The 24,181-nt window shown below is 41.6% G+C and overlaps 1 protein-coding gene across 5 annotated transcripts; it reads right to left on the bottom strand.

The window, feature by feature from the left end:
• Positions 1 to 3,510: 3,510 nt before the first annotated feature.
• Positions 3,511 to 24,162, bottom strand: DHFR (dihydrofolate reductase). Of its 5 annotated transcripts, XM_080362327.1 has the most exons (7): positions 23,765 to 23,798; positions 23,517 to 23,566; positions 22,185 to 22,296; positions 20,109 to 20,214; positions 19,117 to 19,243; positions 6,757 to 6,872; positions 3,511 to 5,259 (listed from the first exon to the last, which is right to left on the bottom strand). In XM_080362327.1, the coding sequence occupies exons 3-7, from the start codon at positions 22,207 to 22,209 to the stop codon at positions 5,172 to 5,174; spliced, it is 462 nt and encodes a 153-aa protein (XP_080218453.1). In that variant the 5' UTR covers positions 22,210 to 22,296; positions 23,517 to 23,566; positions 23,765 to 23,798; the 3' UTR covers positions 3,511 to 5,171. The 5 variants fall into 5 exon arrangements, with proteins under 5 accessions (XP_080218453.1, XP_080218456.1, XP_080218455.1 ...); XM_080362330.1 differs by lacking the exons at positions 22,185 to 22,296; positions 23,765 to 23,798 and adding an exon at positions 24,068 to 24,162; XM_080362329.1 differs by lacking the exon at positions 22,185 to 22,296 and having other exon boundaries at positions 23,765 to 23,910.
• Between the last annotated feature and the right edge of the window lie 19 nt (positions 24,163 to 24,181).

Below are 24,181 nucleotides of genomic sequence, written 5' to 3'. Positions count from 1 at the left end.
GTTTTGCTTCACTTTGTGCATGGATTTGCTTTATTTATTAAACTGTCTTTATCTCAACCCATGAGTTTTCTTACTTCTACTCTTCTGATTCTCTCCCCCATCCCGCTGGAGTGGAGTGAGCAAGTGGCTGTGTTGCTGGCTGGGGTTAAATCATGACAACCATTTTATTTGAAATGATTGCTTTTCTTGATCCCAACAATTCCCTGAATTTCTGTAAATTTCCAATCCAGCAGGACAGCTGAAGAGGTAAGGGGCAGAATTGAGAGGACTGTAGTTTAAGGACTGAAGGCAATACACAAATTCTGAAGCCAAACCCATTAAAAATATGAGAAAAACAAGATTTACATGATGAGATAATCAGCATTATTAAACAACCCCATTTAACTGGAGATAAACAGGCAAGTTTTGGCACAAAAGCCCTTGTTCAAGTCACCTAAAAAAAAAGTCTTGAGAATATAATCAGAAAAGGACTCTGTCCAGAGATGGTTAGCTCTTTTTCCAACCACGTGAATTAATCTAATAAAAGACTTCTTGTACAAGTTTTGCTTTGATGTTACATGAGGCAGAATGATCTGCAGACAGAAAACAGAGGCACAAATAAACCAGGTTCATCCCAGAGCCAGCAGAAAGCAGGTATTTGTAATGAAAGACCAAGACAAATTGGCAGGTTTCCCATATGCGCTCCCAGAAGCAGGTGCTGTCCACGAATAGAGGCAGGAGACCATCAGCCTGGGCACAGTACCAACTCTTGGGACACTGGGTGCTCTGGGGTGGGACTCTCACTTCCAGGTGTAGTGCAGGCACTTCAGGATGGGAATTGCAAGTGAGGATTTCAGCATGGCTGACAAAGGCAGTCACACAGACACCCAAATCCTGACAGGCTGTCACTAATGAAATTCTCTGCCGTAGCATCTTACAAGCGCTAAACCCTGCAGCAGTTTGGATGTGTTTCCTTAATAATTACAGTTACAGGGCAAAGTAACACAAGAGACTGTGCAATCCTTCTAGGAAACGTGACTTTCATCTTCTCGTCTTTCCTTCTCCATTTCTACACCTTTGTTCCAGGACCTGCCCCTTCAGAAGATTTTTGTGATTTTTTTTTTGGTCAGTCTACTCTGATTTTATAGACTTCATCCCTACGGCTCTCCTGGGCCAGCAGAGAAAGCTAGTGCACAACTGAGTAACGAGGGAGGTATCTCCTAGTTTCATACTTAACCAAGCTTTGTCATCTCATTTGTCACCTCTAGTCACCTCATTTTCTGCACTGATTAACTAACGACCCTTCCCACAGCTTCTCCCATCTCCAAATCAGCTGCTGCCTGCTCCTATCTTCCTCCTCCATTAGCATATCTGTTAAACTACTCAGAATTAACCTGGGTTTAATCCTTTGCTAAATTAGCTGTAGTCTGATGAAGACAACATGGTTGGTCCCAATTAAGGTTTCTTGTCAAGTGCTCCTGATGCTCTCGTTAGATAACACGCATAAGCTAATCACTGTCGTGTTACTGTTTTCCCCTGGTGTTCTGGATATATACTAATAACACTGTTTGCTAAATTAGGAAATTCACATTTAGTATGTACCTTTCTTCTCCATGAATTGCTCTCCATGACAGAGATTTGTTGTTGAAATGTTCCCAGTTCTGACCTTGAATATACGGCAGCTGTAAGGCTACTGGTGAGCTACTGAAAACATCAGCCTTCTACTGCAAAATGGAAATTGCTGTCCCCTGTCACATAAGAGAGATAATGAGTGACGAGCAACAGAAACCTTAATGGTTTGTTTTTCATCTCTTATGCAGACCCTCTGGTTTTAGCCATCTTGTTAAAACCAGTATTACCCTTAAAAATTAAATTTTTAATCTGTTTACAACACTCTGTTCCTGGGAAAGCTTGAATGAGGGGGATTACATTATAGCTGTACTATACTTTTCTTGGTGATTGGTAATTATATTGTCACTCATGATGTTATTCATTGTACTTAGCTTCATGGAACTGGGGAAAAACATGACATTTCCCCCTGTACTAGACATAATGAGAATCTATGGCTTTTCACGGAATCATACATTAGTGAGGTACACGAGTAAACAAAATGTGCAAAGTTGTATTCGGAACAAAGGGGATTTTTAATCAAGCCATAGCATAAAATATTTGTATTTCGCTTGGGATATATAAATGGGGAGGTAACAGGTGCAATGCTCAATTTAGGTGAAGAGAGTTGCTTTTTCAACCAACTTGTCACCCAGCTAAGCATCACTTTTGAAAAATAAAAGCCCCACACAAATCCCGGCTGGTAACTCTGGTTGTTAGGAGAGCAACCATTTTTCTTGCCTCAGTTTTTGGATGAACAACCTGAGGTATTTTTAAAAGGGTACAGATTAAAAAAGTGCAAACTAACCATCCCCTGGAAATAATAAACCTCTCAGCAAACTTTGTATGTGGTTTCTGAACACACAGACTTGCACTCGTCTGCCTGTCCATCTTGAAACCAGAACCATCTGACCTTGTAGTGACTGGTGTGTTTGTCATTAGGATAACATGCTGCTTTTGGACCCAACTTCATTACAATCAAAGGCATTTCCCTAATTCTTGATTGGAATCTGTATGGCATATTGAAATGCTCTGATGCAAAATGTGCTATGCTTTTATTAAATGAAAAACAAAAACCCCCAACAAAAACGCTTCTTTTTGGTAGAGAGGCATCCTGAAGAGATCACATCATTAATAGGTTCTGAAAAGTTTTAAGTAGGAAACTGCTGAGTTAGTTCAAAAGTTCTCATTTCCACTAATCATAAATTGACTTAATTTTTTACAGAATTTGACAAATGAACAGTTAAATCTGGAGAGGAGTCAGTCAGTCCAAAGGACTCAGAGTAACTATGTTCCCAATAGGCTTGCTTACATCCAAGTTGAAGTGGTTCTACAAAGCCTTTTGGCCTCAGTGAGCTGTACTTCCCGCAATGTACGCTTAGGCAGAAGTTTTCCAACGTATGTTCACGTTGGTATCGCTGCATAAGCGCACATTGCACCAAGTCTTAGCTTCCATTTTCCACAAACATCAGTTCCCACAAACACAATACTTTGCAGACTAGCTGTGCAGAGTTTTCAAGTGGCCTGTTTTTTGATACTAACTGGTACATATGAAAAGCTTCTGGGAGGTTATTTTCTCTTGTCAGGGTCATTGTGACTTCTCTCTCTCTCTCTCTTTTTTTTAAATACCATCCCCCTGGTAACAGTCTTTTCCCTTTGCTTTCACAATGTGTTGGCAAATTAAAACTCTGGAGACCTTTTGCTGAATTATGCAAGCGTATAACTTTGTTGTTTTACTCTTTATCAACTGATACCAAGTCAGCACACATGGGGCAAGAAGATCAACAGAGGGGAGTACTCACATTTTTAAGAATGCAAAAGGAACACGGAGAAAACTGAAGACAACTCAGAGCAGATGCTGCAAAAATTATCTTTTTAATGAGTTAAATGTTGTAAATTGTCACGGAAGATTTAGTAAATGTCCATAGCTGATATTCTAAGTGTTTTTTCTCTTATCAAAGAGGTTAGGTTTTTCAAAAGTAAGCAAAACGAAGGTTTAATCTTAGAAAACTGCGCACTGTTACAGTCCCCGGTACAGATAGAACACATAAAACCTGCCAATGGTCAGTTCTGTCCTCCCTGATGTTAGAACTGCGTGACATGAAACCACGAGCAGTATTACATGAATCTCCCAAAATACTGCTTCACAAGACAACGCTTTTAAAATGCTTCGGTAAAACAGTCAGAAGGGTTTTGAGGGTTACTATTATCTAAAAAAAATATCTTTTTTCACTCTTTTTTTCTCAGACCAACCTGCAGGGAAAGGGAGGCAGGAACCCCTCCCTGCAGGCTCGCACTCCCTGCGTGGCAGCTGCAGCACAAGGAAACCCAGACAGGCACGGTGCATCCCAGCCCCTCGCCACGGCACTTCACACAGGGAGTTTTCTGCCACCTGACGAACTCCCCACAGTCAGAACATATTGGGATAATATTGCCAATAACAACCTTCGGTCAACACTTGGCACTGTGTGCCATTAGGACTAGTGTTACTGCAGCATCAGTATATTGCTCGCTACTTTTAGGGAACAGTAATGCAAAACATTATTATACTAGCTGCATTTACTGAAAGAGGAAACAGGACTTCACTACTTGCTTATAATCCATATCTGTGTGCTGAAAAAAATATTCAAAAATCACACTGACAATTTAACACTCTGCACCTGCACTGATAACATTTATAAGGCACGTAAGAACACAGATTCGGTTAAGAAAGCAATGTTTATATTCTTATACTGCAAGGCAGTCCACGGTCAAACTGACACAGCAACTTTTAGTAAGGGCAGCAGGCCTTTATATGGGTGTGAAGTTAATGGAAACGTTGAAATTTCTTTATCAGATTAATTTGTAAGTCAGCGTTTTCAGTCAAATGGCTTGAATCAGGCTGTGTACCCAGGAAGGTTAAGATGACAAGAGAGCACTTCCACGAAGGATCAGTGTACCCCTCAGCTGCTGCCTGAGACCTCCAGACTCCACTTCTCTCATTATGCTTGCTTACCTTTTACTCTATACCAGTACCTTTTAAAGACTGTTACAAATATCTATGCCATCCCAGTCAAACTCAGCAGTTTTGACACTTTCTCAGTGTTGGATGTTTTGCATCAAGAGACACACAAACCTTTGCTTAGGTAGACATGTTCTGACGCAGTCTAATGCCTTTCGGTACTCACGGAATTGTTACGGATGCTGCCACAGACTGTGAAGCTCAACACAATGTCTCACGCAACCTTAGCTGAGGTATTCCTTCTCTAGAGACACTCAACACCCACCTGGACACACTCCTGTGTGATCTGCTCTGGTGAACCTGCTTTAGCTGGTGGATTGGATTGGATGACCTCCAGAGGTCCCTTCCAATCCCAGCCATTCTGTGATTCCTTAGAGCTGCCTCTTTCTCGCTGCTGACCAGCCTCGTATTTCCACTGCACGGTGTGTACTAAGTCTGGGGAGTTTTTTTTTGAATCATTCACTACTGAGGTACTGTAAGATCAAGAAGGATTTTCTCTCAATAATTTAATACATATTTGTACTCAATAAGACTTCATGGATTTAAAATGCCTGCCCTTACACAAAAGTATAGAAAGCCTCATTTATTGTGCCGTGACAGTTTTTTCATACACTTCGAATTTGTACTGGATGCCATTCTCTTCTTGGATACCAGCAGGGACACCTGGGTACCTGCATAGAGGGGAGAAGAAAAAGCAAAAGCCAACAAGTACATTAAAATATCATTATGGGTCACTTGCAATTGATCCAACCAATTAGAGACGATGAAAAGAGATGTTTGACGAAGGAGATGCAAACACCATCCTCACAACAGGTATACCAAGTATACACTATTTCTAGGAATCATGTTAACTACTATCAACAACTTGCATGCACATATTTTTAAATCAAATAGTATACTCTGATGTAGAAAAAACTCTCCACCTTTTTGGCTCAGTAAAAAAACACCAACATTTTTATAAAAGCCTCCAACACATTATTTAAAATTATTGCAAAGGCAGAAGACACACAGAACCCTTCTGTGTTTCTCTGCTTTGCTTTTCCTCAGACAGTTCAAAGGAAATGCTACGGTAAAGGAGTCTTACAAGTCTACAACAGCTTCTTAAAGCAGCTGCCTGCCACCGTGCAAAGTGTTCCTCTATATTCCAGATTTACTAAACCAGTTTTTATCAACAGACACTTCCAAAAACCTCTTCAGATCCCTGTGACAGATAAGGATTTTGTATGAGCAATGTTCACTTTGATGGAGAAAGAAATTTTAAATTTGATTTGCTAGGTTTGACTCTATCAGGTCTCCACTTTAGCAAAGGAATTATCTACTATTTTGTAAATTCATGCTTTAAGGCCAAATTCTGATTTCAGTACAGTGGCCAAAACCAATGTAAACCCAAGAAATGACCAAGAGGGAGAGGGGGCAGCTTTGGGTCAGGCATAAGGATACTGACGTGGGCTCACAATATGGCACAGGGCAGTTCAGAACACGTTATGGGTTGATGAAGGTGACTTTACCCTCCCCACTCACGTTGTTTGTCTCTCCTGCCCCTTCCTGTTCTCCCTCACTTCAGTGCTAACCCGTTCCCATTCCCTGTGACTTCCCACACTTTTTATTTCTTCCACTGCTGCTCTCTAACCAGCTGGGAACCAAAATGGGAATAGCAAGAATATGAGAAAAGTCCTGTCCTTGCTGGTTCTTGAGACAGACATTTTAATATTTGCCACCTCTCTACTGACTGTTGAATGTAATCAAGTATGACTGGAGCATGACAAGGATAATACAGGAGAAATTGCAGTGAATGGCAGAAACTTACAGTTCAATACTTGTTCCTATTAAGTTTGTTAAGAAGAAATCATTTTCTCAAGACAAAGGAACAACCTTAGAAATCTATAAGGGCTCAACCCTCCCTGCTCAAATCCATTTAATTTGACTTTAAACTGACAAATGCAATTCTTTACTGTAAATATTATGGGAAGGTTGAAGAACACAGCAAGTTCCAACAACCTCTCTGTGCTGAGTGTGGTGCAATTCCAGGTTCTAAGTAAAACATGACTCTGGGGAAAAATGCAGTGAAAAGCACCTCTAACTCAAAACAGAACATGGCTTTAATAGTACCCTTACACATTCAAAGTCTTCCATCTGAACGCAAGACTAGTATGCATCTTGATACTTACTCTGTAAGAAGTTTGTAGTCTCTGTAGTTGATTTCCGGAAAAAATGTGTCACTTTCAAATTCCTTCAAAATTCTTGTCACAAATAATCGATGATTAATTGGCTTATCCATCGCTGCCTTTAAAAACAATAGAAATTATTAAAATTGAGTTGTTCCCTGTAAAACAGCTCAACCATGAATGAAGTAGTGTTCTTTACGCAATTTTTTAATATTCTTGTTTTATAACACTCTGGGAAGCCTGTAAGATAACATCAAGTATAAGTTCTTATCTTGAACACAAGCTTTCTTTACCAACTCTCCAAATACTTGTTTTGACTGCACCAGCCATCACTATGGCAGCATTTGAAAAGAGCCAAGAGATAAGTATTTTCTACCTGGAGACTGCATACCAAATGTTATCTAAAACTTAAACTCAGTTATTATTTTATATATTACAGGATTTAAAGAAAGCAGTGAAAATTGAACTCGAAACCTCCTCGTAAGTTCATCTTGTGCCAGTTCCACCTGTAAATGGCAGCAACACCTGTTCTCAGAGCTTGGGGCATCTGACAGAAATGAAGAAACAATTACAAGTAGTCCCATGAGAAGAAGGAAGCATCACAGCCTAGTTCCAACAAGCAATTTCTGAATCCTACCTCTGTGAAAGACATGAAGCTTTAAGTGGTGAAAGAGGCCCACACCTCAAGGTAATTGGTTCCGATATGTTTAATTAATATCACTGCTAAGGATGTATTTTTACTCTGCATTAGTTTTCAGCTTCAGTGATCAAATTATCTATCAGTTTAACTTTGAAGTTTGGTATCTGGATTATGGCAAAGTGATAATATGCATTGAAAATTATATAAAAACAAGAAAGAAACTTTCCAAGCTCCTTGGTTGCAGAGAAGTTATTAAGACACCTGTTAGGTGAGTTCCTCACTAAAAAAATTCACACAAACTTAGGAGTTTAAAAAAGACATTTTGTCTCCAGATCAGACTGAAAAGTCACCTTTTCCAGACTTTCTCTGCATTAAAATAGCCCATTAAATGCTATACTGGTGCCTGATTATAATATCTTTCTGAAAAGCTTACAGCTGTTTCTCCCCTTCCCTTAAATTTGCAATGAGCAATGCTCTTTGTTGAAGGTGATTCACCATGCAGCATGCTATGAGGTACTACTTTGACAAATATAGGAGCCAAGTAATAGCAGATTTCATCCCATAAAATTAATCGGTATTACTCTCAAGAAGTTTCTAGAAAAGCTGCTCTGTTGCTACAGAACATCTTAAAATGGAAGTGGTAAGTCAAAGCACAACAGTACCCACCAGCATTGAACTGGTGTTCATCTAGTTTACATATAATTATCACACTTTTTATTTCTTTAAATAAAGGTATGAGGTAAGAGGAGAAACATACACCTGTAGAACGACAGAGGAAGAATAGAATCTGCTTCACAAATAAAAACATTCTGTAAACAGAGACACTTCTGTTTGGTAGGTAGGGAATAAATCAACTTCCTATCCAGTTCTATGGGAATTCAACTTCAGCAAGAGCTCTGTACCACCAAGACAGGTCAAGGTGGAGTGGCTGACCACAGATATTGCAAATAAAGTTGTACTTGGCACGAAAGTGACCGGAATATGACCTCCATTCTAGAAAAATTGTTGCATTTGTTGAGTAAATCAACCATCTGTGTAACTGTCCCCAAGTTAATAAAAAAAGTGCAAATGCTTCCTCAGTTAGCGAGACCAGCTCTGGGGATCTGCATGTGTAAGTGGCCCTTGAAAACTGAACAGCAAAAAGAACTTGGAGAAGGGCAACAGGCTTGAGCTGGTTTCAATCCACATCTTCCTTCTCAGCAGCTGGGAATGCCCACTGTCCTGACACCGAGCATATTACAGCAACGGGCAAGGAGAAACACGTTTGTAAAGTGATTCAACTTGACATTTCAGTTGCTCTACTCTGCTGCTTTCACTTGTACTGGGCTTTAAGTACACAGTTCAACCAGGTCATGCGCTGGCATCTGGGCCTGGCCTTGGCTTGTCCACATCGCACCATCTAGTCATCCTGGGGTTATGTCTGAACATGTCCTTAAGAACCTCATCTACATGTCTTTTAAACACCTCCAGGGATGGTGACTCCACCACCGCCCTGGGCAGCCTGTTCCAACGCCTGACAACCCTTTCCAGGAGGAATTTTTTCCTAATATCCAACCTAAACCTTCCCTGGCACAACTTGAGGCCATTTCCTCTTACCCTATCACTTGCTACTTGGGAGACCAACACCGTCCATGCTACAGCCTCCTTTCAGGTAGTCGTAGAGAGTGAGAAGGTCTCCGCTCAGCCTGACTCTGAAACCACATCTGCAAACTACTGCTATGGACCTGGCAGGACAAGGAAGGAGCTTTATCACAACTCTGACATTTTCATGAGGATTAAGGTAGTTCCTCATTGACATTCAATTCACTCTTGCCTCATCCAGCCCACTCTATCTGTTCCACCACCTTTTTTTGTAAGTCAGAAGATGCATAGTACTGATTTGATAGAATGTTGACATACTTACTCTGAATTTAATCAACAAAATATACATTATGCATATTTACTCTAATGAACAGAATAGGGTAAATATGACTTTGTTTAAATGCCACATATACATAACATGAAGGTATAGAAGTAAATTATCTCAAATATTTAAACAGCACATGCAGTAACCAAATATCTTTCTAGTGATCAGGCAACACTGTGGGAAGTTAGCACAATATTCAGTAGACAAACCACTTCCAATAAGCTGATCAGTACTGCCTTTTTTTTCTGCATATTTTGTAAATGTGAAGATAATACATGTGATACAAAAGATACACAGTAAGAGAGAACTTGTTGGAAATAACTGAACCAGGACAAGAAGAGATTTTTCCAATAAAATTATGTCTGTGAGCTCATGCTTCTGTAAATTTGAAAAATCTACATCATTACTCTATGGTCATTATGTTACCTTCATCACCACAGTGAGTCTCAAAGTGATTACTGGTACAGTTTTAATTTACTGTGTTTTCCCCTCATAATTCACTCAGTTATCCGTGGACTGTATCTGTACCTGCCCTGGTTTCCCTTGGGAGTTGTGTATGTGTTTGCTGTCCAGATAAGCTCACGTCATTGTGTAGCAGCTACTGAAACTTTTAAGATATTACAGCAACAGGGAAAAGCAATGCTGATCTTCAGTTCACATGAAAGCACTGCCTATTAAAGTTGTGGCTGTCAATTTGTCAGAAACACCAGAATCACTCCTCAAGCAGAGATGACTTTCCACAACAGAGGGTGGACAAGAGAACTGAGGTGTCAGAAACCCTCCTGTTGTCCCAAATATGTCAACCCTATATGTGAACTGGAGTCATTTATTACTCACATTTATCTTCATAATCCTGTGAAGAGATTTTAGCATACCCGTGTCTTTTTGCTTACTTCCAAGAAATCTTTGGCAGGCCTGCCTCTGAAGCATAAAGCAAAGAGGAGATCACAGAACCATTGAATGGCTTGGGCTGGAAGGGACCTTCAAAGGTCACCTAGTCCAACCCCTGCCATGAGCCGGACATCTTCATGACCTAAGGTTCATCTTCCCATTCTCTTAAATTAGCGTCTCTTTGTAGAACACAGGTTAAAACAGACCTGAAGCTCTGCAGTGAAAAACAGCTGTGCATTACAAGTAGCTTCAGATGTATTATATGGAAAATTAGTCTTCTGTAGATCTAATAACCAAAACACTGTAAACTAGTGGGCATAGCAACCAACTGCTATAGAAATGACCAATTACTTCTAGTCATTTAAGGATTCACAGGTTTTAGAAGGACGCACACACACTGCTCCTGCCTTCTCATCTAGTACAGATTACATAAAATAACAGCCAAAGTAGCTACATGAGGTACTTATTTTTCAAGAGTCTTTCTACTGCTAGACAACATTGCCAATCCAAACAAAATATGAGCACATTGTAAAAGAGAAAATTGCAAAACAAACAGTTTGATTATTTGCATTCTGTTTTTCGACTCTTAACATATTTTGGGTCATATAGGTAAGCTGCATTTGGAAGCCACAAGAGTATTATAATATGTATTTTACACGTTAAAAAAATCTCACAGCTGAAGAGCTTAAAAAGTTCTAGATCTCACCTAGGTAAAAGGACTTGCCTAAGATGAACTCTGGCTATTAGGAGAGTTGCAGTGATAACCAGGACAACCATCACCTTCAAAAATCCTTCCTTCCCATGCTACTAGTGCTCAGCTTACTGAGGCTGGGAACCGCCCTTCCTTCCCAAGCCCCTAAGGCTAAGCCTAGTGAGAGAGGAGATGCTGTGGTAGCTCCCACCAGCCGTTCCCTGTCAGGGACAAAAGAAAGCACAACAAAAATCTTTATGACCGTTACCAAAACCCCTGACCACCTTGGCCTTGCAGAAACAGATACACTTTAGTCACTAGGCTTTTCTGTGTGTTAGTCTTAAATGAGTCTTTTAAATCTTTTCCTCTATGATCTCTGCAAGCAGCTTTGACAAAAAAAACTTAAAAAGCAATAACCTTTCATAGCTGCATGATTTGTGTCTGCAACTGACTCCTATATTAACCTTTTTTAGTCATTATCTTTTCCCAGAGGAATGTCAAATCAATATGGTTGTTCACAAGCACAGGCACACAAAAAGCTTTTTCAGGAGTAATTGCAATATTACACTTTTCTTTACATGTTAACAATCCTGTTGATTTTATTTTGAAGATGGTACTGGGAAGGCTGGATATGTCCCTCTCAAGCCTGTGAAAGTATGAAGATACTAAATTAATTTTTTTTTTTAAATTATTAGTAAAGCCACCAGTCCATTGCTAATAACGTAGTTTTTTCTTCTGATTTTATTTATCAAAGAGCAAGAAGTATTGGCCGGCAAAGGTATGACTACAATGTCACAGATATATTTTTACGAAACATAAATCTCTGTAAGAGGACAGTGTTGTCAGCTGTAATGTGGTGACCCTGCCACTGTTATATAAGACATATTAGGGAATTGCACCTCAAGTGCTCAAACCCTTTCTCAAAAAACAACTAGAAGGTCATAGGAATACAGGAAAATTGTCTTCTTATTCCTGCCTTTTAGTTCAGACAACTACGCAAAGCTACACAACCACGCATGGGAAAATTCTCCATACGAATTAGTTCACTCTAAACCAGAACTAGCAGAGAAGCCAATGCAGTACCCAGCTTTTTGCACAGGTTGCTCCCAGAGCAGAATGATGTCTCAGGCCTGCAGTGTGACGTCCCCCATGTCACCAATGCATTGTGGCTCAGAGGAACCTGTTCTTTGCAGCACGTTCTTTGGGAACTCTGTTACACACGTTAGTCTCTATGCCAACAGGCATGCAGCTAAAATCCACTCTGCCTTATGTGCAGGGAATGTAGAGAAATTACTACTATTTCTTTTATAGTTTACAGGAAATTCAGACATACTAAAATGTAACCTTCAAAATGTATATTAATATATTAGTATTAGCTACTAAAGTTTTGGCAGGCTTGAAAAAAATAATGCTAAAACTAGTGACTCTAATTGTTAATGGTTTTCCCTTTTAAAGCAGTGACCCCTGTGGTACAGCAAAGGTTTGAAGCTTAGTAAATGTGGCATTCACAACCCACTCAGGGCATTCAGAACCCACTGACGCTTATATGCTTAGTCGAGAAACTCTGTTTAAGAGGGTAATTAATCATCTGCAAAAGACTTGCTGCACTAATGCTGCATTAATAGTAGCTTCATAATTCAATAATTTTGTAGAATTAAAATGGGTAGATTACCAAACACAATATGTCAAATACTAATACGTAGGAAGACATCTGAGCATCAATAGTAGATAAAATTTTCCTTGGAGATTACTGGAAATTTAATTTCCCAGCTCAAGCCTCTTTGTTGAAGAATTTCCCCAAATGTCATTTCTCACCAGCATCTATTCTGTTACGGCCAACCTAGATATTAACTAACCAGTAAAACCAACAAAACTTCTTAAGAAAGAACTTTTTGTTCTGTTATTAAATTACAAGTTTGTTCTCCAAATTTAATATACAAACAACAAATCTGTACTTCAGCAATGTGACCTTGAGTCTCATTGTTTGCTTCTGTGGCACTGAGAAAGCAACAAGCTGAGTAGGAACACATAAATCTGAAGAGACTATTTTAAATGTTCAAGATGCTGAATGGAAAACTGTTTTATCAAGGTGAAAACCTGTTTGACATATAGCCTGTTCTGGTGTTACTAAACAGGCCTTGGTTATGAGGACCTGAGTCATAAATTCTTCAATTCTTTTTTTTTTCTCCCAATTTTTTTTTTAAGTTTTCTTGCTAGTGTTTTGTGTGTTTCCAGCCTCCCCACCCCCTTAAGTTCTCTTTAGGGATTTGTACTTGGTTATTTTTACAAAGCAGGATTTATATTAAACATCCTACAAACAACACAGCACAAGACCATACCATCCAGATAAGTGAAGCTAGAGCTGGTTTTGTTTTTTAAACTCCCTGTTTAATTATTGGGGATGTGCTGGACTTACAGTTCCTATTCCTAGTAAAATCTGAATGTTGTTTTTAAGAGTGCATCTACATTTGTGTCTTAACCATAGAAATGTGGTTTTGAAATTAATATTCCAATTCTCCCCACTCACCATGCTCTAGTTGTATTGGGGAGCAATTGTGGTGAGCATGAATTACATTTCTTGGGAATGAAGCCCCACCAATCTGTTCCAGGAATACGTCTGATGAGCTCCAACAGCTAAGAGGGACTCAAGCACACAACAAACACCCATGAGCCAGCAGATGACTCTCAAATCAAGTGCTCACGCAAAATCATGGAGAGCCTCTGCTGACGCAGAACGGCTTTGTAACTGCTGTGACCTACTGGCCACTGCTGGGCTGCTACACTCCTCCTTCCTCATCCGTATAACCAATAGCAACACCAACTCCTGGAACTCAGGGGATCCAGAACAGCCCAGAAGATCCAGTATGGCACCACAATGAAATTCAAACAAGTGAAACTTGCAAACCTGTGCTGTGAGAAATCCAGAAGCTTACCTGAAGGCAAGAGTACTATTTTGTGGGTGTATCAGGAGACGATAAACCTGATGAGGTAGTCAGTGTCAAGACACACTTGGGAAAATGAAGGCTGTGTGAGCTTTTTGAACCCCCGTTGGACTGTGGGAGTTGTTTTCAATCTTTTCTGCTCTCATTTCCTAATACTAATACCCTACACAGCTCTCCCTGTCCCCACCAAGATGCTTGATATGTTTAGCTGCTCTGCCTTTGCCTGCTACAGAGGTCAAGGCCCAGAAGAGACAGTTTCCCAGAGTATGCTGCTGAACACAGTATGAGTGTAACCTACATGAGGACTTGGATGGCCACCTTGTTCAGAGCTCACCTTTCTCTGTCCTTCACAGGACTTGAGGCAGCTTACGTCAATACTCCCATCACCATGGAGAGAACTGTGTCCTCGAGGACCTAGGGGCAGTGGGCAAGATGGCTGTAAGCAGCAGACGGCTGCACTGTGTCCTTATAAATGTTCAGAGACTGTCAGACTTGCTCCTCTCCCACTGCATTCCTACGAGAAGAGGTTGCAGATAGCAGTAGTCCCTTTGCCTCCGTGCCATCTGCTGCCGAGGGTAGCGTCCTCCCCCCAAATGCCACTCTGGAGCACACACTCCAGCACCTTCGCTTGCCTCAGTTCTTAGAGGCTAGGCAAGGTACAGGAGCCATCTGTACTGGAGACCGAGAGACAGACTGGACACCTGTGTCCCACAGAGAGCCCTTCTGCACCCAGGCAGCTGGGTAGATGCTCCAACTTGGCACAGTTCTCTGGATAAGCCAGGCTTGTGTTTCAGTGTGGTATCTGGGCATGGCAGCATGAGGCACAGAGACGATGCAGTCAGGAAAGACATGGACCTGCTGGAGAGAGGCCAGAGGAGGCCACCAAGATGATCAGAGGGATGGAATAGCTCTGCTGTGAGGACAAGCTGACAGAGTTGGGGTTGTTCAGCCTGGAGATGAGAAGGCTCCAGGAAGACCTTACTGCAGCCTTTCAGTATTTAAAAGGGGCCTGTAAGAAAGATGGGGACAGATGCTTTAGCAGAACTTGTTAGAGCAGGACAAGAGGTGATGGTTTTAAACTACAAGAGGGGAGATTCAGGCTGGACATGAGGAAGAAATTTTTGACATTAAGGGTGATGTGACCCTGGCCCAGGTTGGGCAGAGACATGGTGGATGCCCCATCCCTGCAGACATCCCAGGACAGGCTGGACGGGCCCCTGAGCAACCTGATCTGGTGAAGATGTCCCTGCTCATGGCAGGGGTGGCACTGGATGAGCTTTGAAGGTCCCCTCCAACCCAAATTATTCTACAATTCTCTTTTGGATAAGGCAGGCATTCAAACATCTTGAGCGACTCTGTGCAGAAAGAAGGTGCCAGCACCTCTTTTCAACCTGATGTCCTTTGGAAACATCTTGAAACGTGTGAATTTGCCCCAGTTCATGGGCTACCCTTGCTAACCCTTCTGGATTGCCACCCTGAGTCCGGAATCCAGGTGAGTTGTGGTGCTGCCCACAGCACCCACAAAGGGTATGGAAAAGCAAAGAGAGCAAAGGCCTGGAAGATCATGCAAATGTTCCCCCCTCATACCATCTACAGAAATAGTGTTTGGTGGATTGTTTCAGGGAGCTCAGTGACAACAACCCTGATCATGGTATATCTCCCTATCCCAAACTGATTAACTGATCAGAAGTTGCTAAGGTTAGGAGCTGTGTTAAAAGGCTCCACAGACAGAAACCACTCTCTTGAATAATGATATGGAGTCTGGAATTGTTGCCTGGCAGTGACAAAGCTGCTGTAGTAGCTCTTGACAGATGGCCTCAGCTGTACATCCTCACCTTCAATACATTCTGCAGCTACTTCTTATTCTCCAAGATCCCTTTACCAACATGATGCCACCAACCTGAGCTCAACCCCTTTGCCAAGGGCCACAGATAAACCAAGCCAAAGCAGCTACACTGAAGACTCCAAGGATGCTATTATCCCCCATCTTCCTACTTGTCCTTCAAGACAACCACAACAACCCATGACAAAGCAGCCCACCTGAAGTAAGTGCAACAGGTGCATGCATGCGTGAACTTGATGTTCCCTTTTGTAGCGATCCTGACCAATAGATCACTGTACATTAGGGAGTTAGTGATGCACAGAACAATTAACCTGAAAAGGCCCAGCCCTGTACTGTGCTGCACGTATTTCCTGACCACAGGATAAGCTCAGCCAGAACGCTGTAACAGAGGAGTCTGTAGGCAGCTCTCACTTGGCACTGACACCTACACCACCTGTGTGTCCTTGCCTTTATCTAAAAGAGCAGCAAGAAGTTCTCATGTGAACATCCTTTAAGTTTGCCAGCAGAAATGATGAATAGACTTGTTTTCTTGTAAGGAAGTCCTTTAATAGCTTGAATGACCAGCATGGGGTAGCCCTTCCTACAGACAGGATCTGTGCAGCATGCTGCATGTTGCTTGCAGGCTCCTTCAGTGCCACACAACTTGGAGTTCCCAACATCTACAGGGATGTAAGAGAACTTACACTATCCTGTCCTTCTTCAGACTCTTAGCTCTATTTAGTAGTGTTTTAAATGACACTTTACAAAGTTGGGATGCAATTCTCACTGGGATCATAACAGACTAGTTTCTTGTGGTGTAAAACAGCTCCCTACTGCACAGTTGTGTGGCTACGCAGAGATGTAGAAGTGGATATACTCAGCAGGCATGTTAGTGCTACTTGTAAATTATGAGGAGGAGCCAGGGACAAGACCAGAAATGGAAAAGGGTTGATGGTGGCTGGGACCTTTATCTGCAGGAGGCAGATGAAAAGTGCGGTGCTTTCCAGAGTGGCCTGTTCTCCTTGTCAAGGTTTGTCCTCATAAAGCTTTATCTGGTTTGAAAGATCGGATGTTTGTGTTAAACTCCTCCATGTGCTAAAAGTAGAAATGCCATGTCCTCAGCACCGCTTGTTTCAAACTGCTTCTGTTGCACTTACTTGCTGAAGCAATTACATTCCCTCCATCGCAGGCTTGTATTAGTAAATACAGTCAGTTCTAAAGCCTTAAGCCGTACAAAGTAGTAAGATCCAACTAATGCTTTAAAAGCAAATACCTGCAATTACTGAGCAAAATGATTCATTTGAATTACCAACTGCTCTTTTACTTCCCACACATTTCTACATGGTATAATGTCAATATTCCTGTAATCCTTTGTGAATCTTTAATACAAGCACTGAAAATATTACCTGCAGTTTTGGCAGAGCTGTATGTTTTCCATCAAAGTCTTCTAATTAAGATCACAAAGCTAGTTTGAATGCATGAATCTATATAAAACTGTCAGATTTCTCCCTAATGAATTACAAATTCCTTTTAAACATCCCACGTAGGTATTTGAAAGGGGCAAAACAGTTGAAGATTTAAGTCATATTCCCTTATGCTGACCAGCACAAGTAATATATTGCAAAAGTACTCTCAATCAAAACTGCCTATTTATAACCTAAGCATTGGCAAGTAATAGTCTAAAAAGTGGCATTGATTTCTACAAAATAATCAGCCAGGCACTGAAAAATAGTTAAATTAGAAGTCTGCAACAGAGGTGCCCCTGGAAGAACAGGCAAAAATCTTTGCATCACTAGATGAGCACACAAGTCATTGCACAGAAGGGGCAATGCTGCTGCTCACATTGTGCATCCTGCAGCATCCCAGGCAGAAGCCCAACCCAGTCTCTTGCTCGTGTTGGGTAGTTATGCCCAATCTGAAGAGAATCTTTCTCCAGAAATAAACTTCCTACTTACTGCCTGGAAGCAGGTATTTCAATGGCTGAGTGAAGGGCAGGTTACTTCTACATGTTAATACTTGATCATAGACTGAATGAGTTGGGACATCAAACATATGGTGGACTGCACCACATGCAAGACTTATCAAAAATTTTAAAAAAGATAGAGGAACAACAGCACTTTACAGGCTATTTGCATATGCATCTTATTTTTCTTACAATCTTTGCAGTATCTAACTGCTTTGCCTTTTTTTACTGTAGAAGACACATTCCCTAAGACAGAAAGAAGAGGTTCACGAAAGGCACAAACTACAAATGCAAGAAATATCAGAACATTTCTTTTCCCACCCAGCATACAAAGCACTCTATCAGCTCTAATTTGCTACCAGCAGCATGATGCCATTGTCATCACACACCTGAAGTGCAAGTGCCAAACAAGAAGTGAAGTACACTTCCCAGCATACTTCTTATGACCTAAGGGACAGCAGAACTATTTTTCCTTTACTATATTAAAAAAGGGGATTTGCCTTACAATTCTTGATTTTTTTAATCAGAAGAATGCTTATTGTTGTCCTTATTCCATATTTTCCTGACTGATATGAAAGAAACTAGGGTTGACGGCAATAATCTTTTATGTGGTACTGTTTGATGAGAAATACAAATTATATAAGAACTTAACAAGTCAAAATCAATTGAGAGTTAAAGGGCAGAACCCTGACTGTGTAGGGGCTGAAAGGATGACTCTAGGGATGTGGGTGGAGGCATGGAGAGTTGACTAAACTTTCCATGGATAAAGAGAAGATGAGAAGAAAGATTTGGAGGAAGGGAGAAAGATGGCTGAGGAAACACTGAGCAACAAGATGGGTTATATTTCAGACCCTCACTTTGCGCAGCTAATATCTCAGTTAAGGACAGGCAGACTATTGCATTTGTGGGAAAGCAAGGCGATTATAAAAGGCTTTGTGCAAAGCCAGTCCTCAGAAAAAAGTGGCACATGCTGCCTTTTTGGCACATGAACGGACACCTGAATACTGAGACGCTCTAGACATGAAGAAAAACCTGTGGAGTGGGAAAAGCAGTGATGCCTGGTTGCTGGTTGGGAAAATGGAGTCAGTTCTACGTTTTGTTGCATGATTATCTCCTCTTATTGCTCATACCATCACCTGGCAGCTCTCTCTAAATCCTCTTTTCATACCTGTATAATATGTCATACTCTGGCTAAAAATTTGGATCACTTCTCCTTGTTTCCCCACATCCTCTGCAGAGCCAGTCTACTACCTCAGTAAAATAAATGTAACAAGATGGGTCTTTGTTTATAAACCTAACAATTTAGATAGTTAAGAAAAGCTTGCAAAAGTGCAATAACTGTATGATACTGGGCCTTTAGCAAGAGCAACATTTGGTTTCTCATGAATTGAAATTTTACTCTCCAAGACTTGTTCTGTTGGAATCACTGGAGTTTGCTGGGTCACATGAAGGAAATTATCTTCCTAAAGCTGCAGAAATTGAGTAATTTTGGAGTACTCTAACTGTACCTTGTAAACTGAAGAGCCTCCGATGATCCAAACCATGTCTACCTTACTCTGTAACTCTGGCGAATCCAAAAGAGTTAAAGCATCATCCAGACTTTTGGAAAGATAATGTGCTCCTTCTGGAGCTTCCCTAGGAAAAGCCAAGATTTATTAGTAAATAACTAAAGGACCATTCATCATGATAATCAATACAATCTAGATATGCGTTCTGTTGAATTCACAAATGACTAAATGCTTCACAATAGTTCATTATTTTGAAATGCATATTATCGTTAAACTATGCTAGAATTCTCATCTGACTCCAGGATTGCCTAATAAATCACAGTTTAATCATAACTGTGACTTAAGAGGCATTATAAATTACAGATCTGAAATTTTATATCATGTTTTAAAAAAGGTGTAACTGAGAAATTTTGATATCTCTAAAATGAAATACAGATTTCTAAACCATTAATATTTCATTCAATAAAACTTGCCAAAAAGCCCCTATCCCCCACCCTCTCTCCCCCCCATATTCAGTCCCAAACTCACCAACATTCTCCAAATAAATAAACCACTATACGTGGATATTTTTGTTTAAGACTTTTTGAATGACTGTGGGTGATGCATTCAAAAAGAGAGCTCTGAAAAAGGACAGTTCTTTTCCTTAAATGCTCATTAAAATAAACTTCAAAAAGGGAAGTAAGACCCATCAACCTAACCAGGAACTAGAGAAATACAGTTTAATACATGAGTCAGAAAGACTACTGACAATGGTTAGTTTGCATGCAGAGCTAGGGCTAGTATTTATTATGTAATGACAATTATCTGGTGAATTAATTAAAAAAAAGGAATTAAAATAACAATTAAAAAACTGAAGAAATTATATCACTCAGAATGTCATATCCAGATATCCACAATGTTACATTTAGAATTACTTTAAGATGTATTGCTACACATATGCTTAGGTGCAGACTTGTTATTTATTTTACAGGCCTATTATCCATCGAACATACCTGAGGTCTCTGCTGAGCACTATATTAATTCTGTCTTTTAAAGGACGATGCTTCTCAGGAATGGAGAACCAGGTTTTTCTACCCATTACCACTGCATTCTGTTTACCTGAATAAGAGAGAAAACACTTATTTAAAAGGTATTTTTGCTCTGTCCCAAATTTGTTTTAGTTGTTTCATGGCACTGCTGGACTTTCCCTCCCTCCCCCTTGAAAACCACATTTCAGCACTTAATGAAAGCACAAGCTTAGGCCTCATTTCTCTAATGGGTCACATGCACAGAACAGGTTTGTGGCCTCCAAGTATTGGCAGGCAGTTAACAGCAATGTAGTCTCATGCACACCTATAGATTTATAATTGAAAGAAAATCAAAAAAGGCATGTCATTGCCCATTACATGCATTACACAGACAATGGCTCTGCTATAGTTATGAGGCCAAATCAATCTTTGTGTGAGACCAACTAACATCGTCAAAGAGTTCTCTTAGTGTGAAAAGACATCATTGTTCTCTTTATAAATCCGAGCAGTATACAGTAATCGACTTTATGTTTGCATGTTCCACCATTCAAGTTATAAAATTAGCAATAATTCCCAGCTTTGACTGTTATTTAAGAAAAAAAAAAAAAAGAAGCCATATAAAGGACAAATTTTAGGAGAACTAGCCAAATGAAATCCAAAGCAGAACTGCAACAGGTGTTCAATCACATTCTAGAATTCACCTATAATTTCTGACCAAACCCAAACATTCATAACATGATTATCTCTTATATGTATCCTGCTAAGAGAGTTTCTCTTTTGCTGCATCAAAAGGAGCATGGGCAGCAGGTGGAGGGAGGCGAGTCTGCTCCTCTGCTCTGAGACCCCACCTGGAGTCCTGTGTCCAGCTCTGGGTCCTCAGCACAGGACACACATGGACCTGTTGGAGAGGGGCCAGAGGAGCCACAGAAATGATCAGAGGCTGGAACAGCTCTGCTGGGAGGACAGGCTGAGAGAGTTGGGGTGTTCAGCCTGGAGAAGGCTCCACGGAGACTTTATTGTGGCATTCCCATACTTTAAAGGGGCCAACAAGAAAGATGGGGACAGACTTTTTAGCAGGACCTGTACTGACGGGACATTTAGTGATGGTTTTAAACTAAAGGAGGGAATATTCAAGCTGGACATAAGGAAGACATTTTTGACACTGAGAGTGGTGAGAGCCTGTCCCAGGTTGCCCAGAGAGGTGGTGGATGAACCATCCCTGCAGACATCCCAGGCCAGGCTGGACGGGGCTCTGAGCAACCTGAGCTGGGTGAAGATGTCCCTGTTCATGGCAGCGATGGCACTGGATGAGCTTTGAAGGTCCCTTCCAACCCAAATTATCCTGTGGTTCTACGATTATGAGGAAGTGGACATCCCAGAGAAATAAGCAAAGAGGTTGAGACTCATAAAAAGGTAACAGAAGTTCTTAACAGCACTACACAGCAGGAGAGATTTTAGAGAAAACAGTATTTTTTCATAGCTATCCTTCCTGCTTCTTGGTCTGAGAGGCTGGATCTACTAGATCACACCACAGAATCAATACTCCAGTTGTTCATTAGCAATGTCTGAAGACTCTTCTGCAGATAAGTTCAATCAGCAAGTTTCTCAGATGTACTGTAGTGTCAATTTAGATGTGTCAGCACAGACCACTGACAGCACTGCTGAAGGATTTAAGTATTTTCTTACTCAAGATTCACACTGGTATGCCTACAGGGTCAGAACAAAGCTGCGTCTAGACCAATAGCTAAATTACAGCAGTGGCAAGTGCAGACATGCAAGCAGGCTAAAAGCAAGATCAGTGATCTTCACTTACAAAAATTAGTGACTCTGACTTTTTTGAGCCCATGGTGATGTCGCTGCTGTGAAGATTTATGGCAGCAAAATGCATTAAGAGGTCTGGTTACAAAGCAACTTGGCTGCCAAGCATCATAGCTTATTAAAAGATTTGCAGGCAGGATGGAGCAAAGCTTTTCTTTTAAATTATACTTAAAACATCTTTTTGTGATTACAGATTATTTGTGCTGGGTAAGATCCAAATCACAGACATATAAAAAGACTTACATTGTGTTACATCTTTTTTGTACATAAGGTTGCAATGGACTGAATCGGGTCTTCAAAACGTAAGTAAAATCCTTCACTTAAGACTGCTGCAAAATGAGTTTAAACATTCCTTCTGGAATACGGAACAGACCTTCAAACCAGAATATGAAATAGGTCACTCAGTCAAAACACAGGCACGTGTTAGGCTGCCTAGAAGCCTTAGCAAACAAGTGAGTTTTGCTAGACACAAGTTTTAACAGGACCATTAAAAAAAAAAAAAGAACCACAGGAAAGAGTGACCACATTGGGAAAGCAGCAGAAATGTGAGGACAAACCTGCTGTCTCTCATGGTTCTTATTCCATCAGGCACGGTGAGCTGTCTCCATGGCTCAGAGAGGTGCTGTTCTCTCCCAACACCTCCTGCCTGATCCTACCTCACAGCTCGTACTGACAGTCTCCACAGACACCCAGTAGACTTGACTACTGGGTCACAAAAGGAAACGTCAAACCAGCACTAAACCCAGTATGAAAGAGGAATGGGGGATATGCGGCAAGACCTGTCTCTCCTGGCAGTGTTAAGTATCCAGTCAGAACAAATTAGCTGTTTTAATCTTTTGTATTCCTATCTTTGTTTGTTTCTGCTGCCCTTCACAATTTTTTTCAGCCCACAATAACTGCTTTTGTCTCACCAAATCAACAGAGTCTATAAAATCCCTTTGTGCAAAGGTCTTGCTGGGCCTGAACATTATTGCTGTGTATTACCAGCACAGCTGCATGTTACTGTGTACAGATATATTGCACATGGCTGCAGAATTGCTGCTGCGTGTTGTCAGTATGGTTATGGTTTTCTGGCACATTGGGATGGCTCAGCACTCAGAGAACCAAGCAAAATTACTGTCACAAGGGTCAGAGGGGTGGAACAAACGGCCAAGGCTGAGCCAGAGCAAACAACTTAGATAAGCTAATGCAGCCTGGAAAAAAAAAAGAAAACAAACCTTTGCTAATTCATTGAGATACAAAACTCTTTCAATTTTTCATTTGTTCAGGGGTGGAGTTGTAGGTACAGACGGGTAAGTGAAGTTTTCTAATCTGTTGGGGAAACAGGACTCTGCAAATCGAGTTCAAATTTATTACAACATTGAGCCCAGAAACACCTGATTCACCTCTAGCTTCTCTATCTGAAATAATCTGCAGATGTTATTTACAAGGAGGTAAAATACTTGTGAGGCTTGGGCAGGTTTGCAGAAGCAGGACTTTTAAGTCAGGCGAGAATACAATCACCGGTCTTTTCATGACCGATACTGTATGAACTAATTTTAATAAGCAGCGGCACCTCAGCCAGGAGTACGGTACCTTCCACGTGGGTCGTGCTCGTCATTCTCTGGAAGTACTTGTACTCGTTCCTGGCAAAACAAAACAAAATAACACGAAAAGCATTACAACGTGGTTCAGGAAAAAAGTTACGTTTCTCTAATCGGGAAAAACAAACATGACGCAAATGCCGCCGCCGCTCGGGGAGGTGAGGCTGGACAGGGCCCGGCCCGGTGCCATGGCTGAAGGGAGAACTTTGGCCCCGGGCGTCTGCCCGCAGCAGAGATTACCCGCGGCCGAGAGGCTGCTGACACGCCTCCCCGAGCCCTGGAGCACCGCGGGGCCTGGCAGCCACTGCCCGGCATGGCCGCGGGGCCCGGCAGCCATTTCCCCGCCACGGCCCCCTCCAGCCGCCACGGCGGCCACCTTCCCGCGCCGCTGATCATCGCCCTCCCCGACTACAACTCCCAGCACGCAACGCGCGGCCCCGCACAGCCCGCCGGCGGGCAGCGCGCCGCGCTGCATGCTGGGAGTTGTAGTCCGCCCGTGCGCCCACCGCCCCGGCGGGAAGGAGCGCGGCAGAGCCGCGGTACCTCAGCGGCGGCCAGGGCAGCGTGCCGTCCTTCCCGATGCCCATATTCTGGCACACGGCCACGATGGAGTTCAGCAAGCGCACCATGATGCCGACCGCCGCAACCAGACTTCGG

The sequence above is a fragment of the Nesoenas mayeri genome (genome assembly GCF_963082525.1).
Source record: "Nesoenas mayeri genome assembly, chromosome: Z".
Lineage (NCBI taxonomy): Eukaryota > Metazoa > Chordata > Aves > Columbiformes > Columbidae > Nesoenas > Nesoenas mayeri.
The sequence above is the reverse complement of the archived record's forward strand: the minus strand, read 5'-3'. Positions and strand labels throughout refer to the sequence as shown.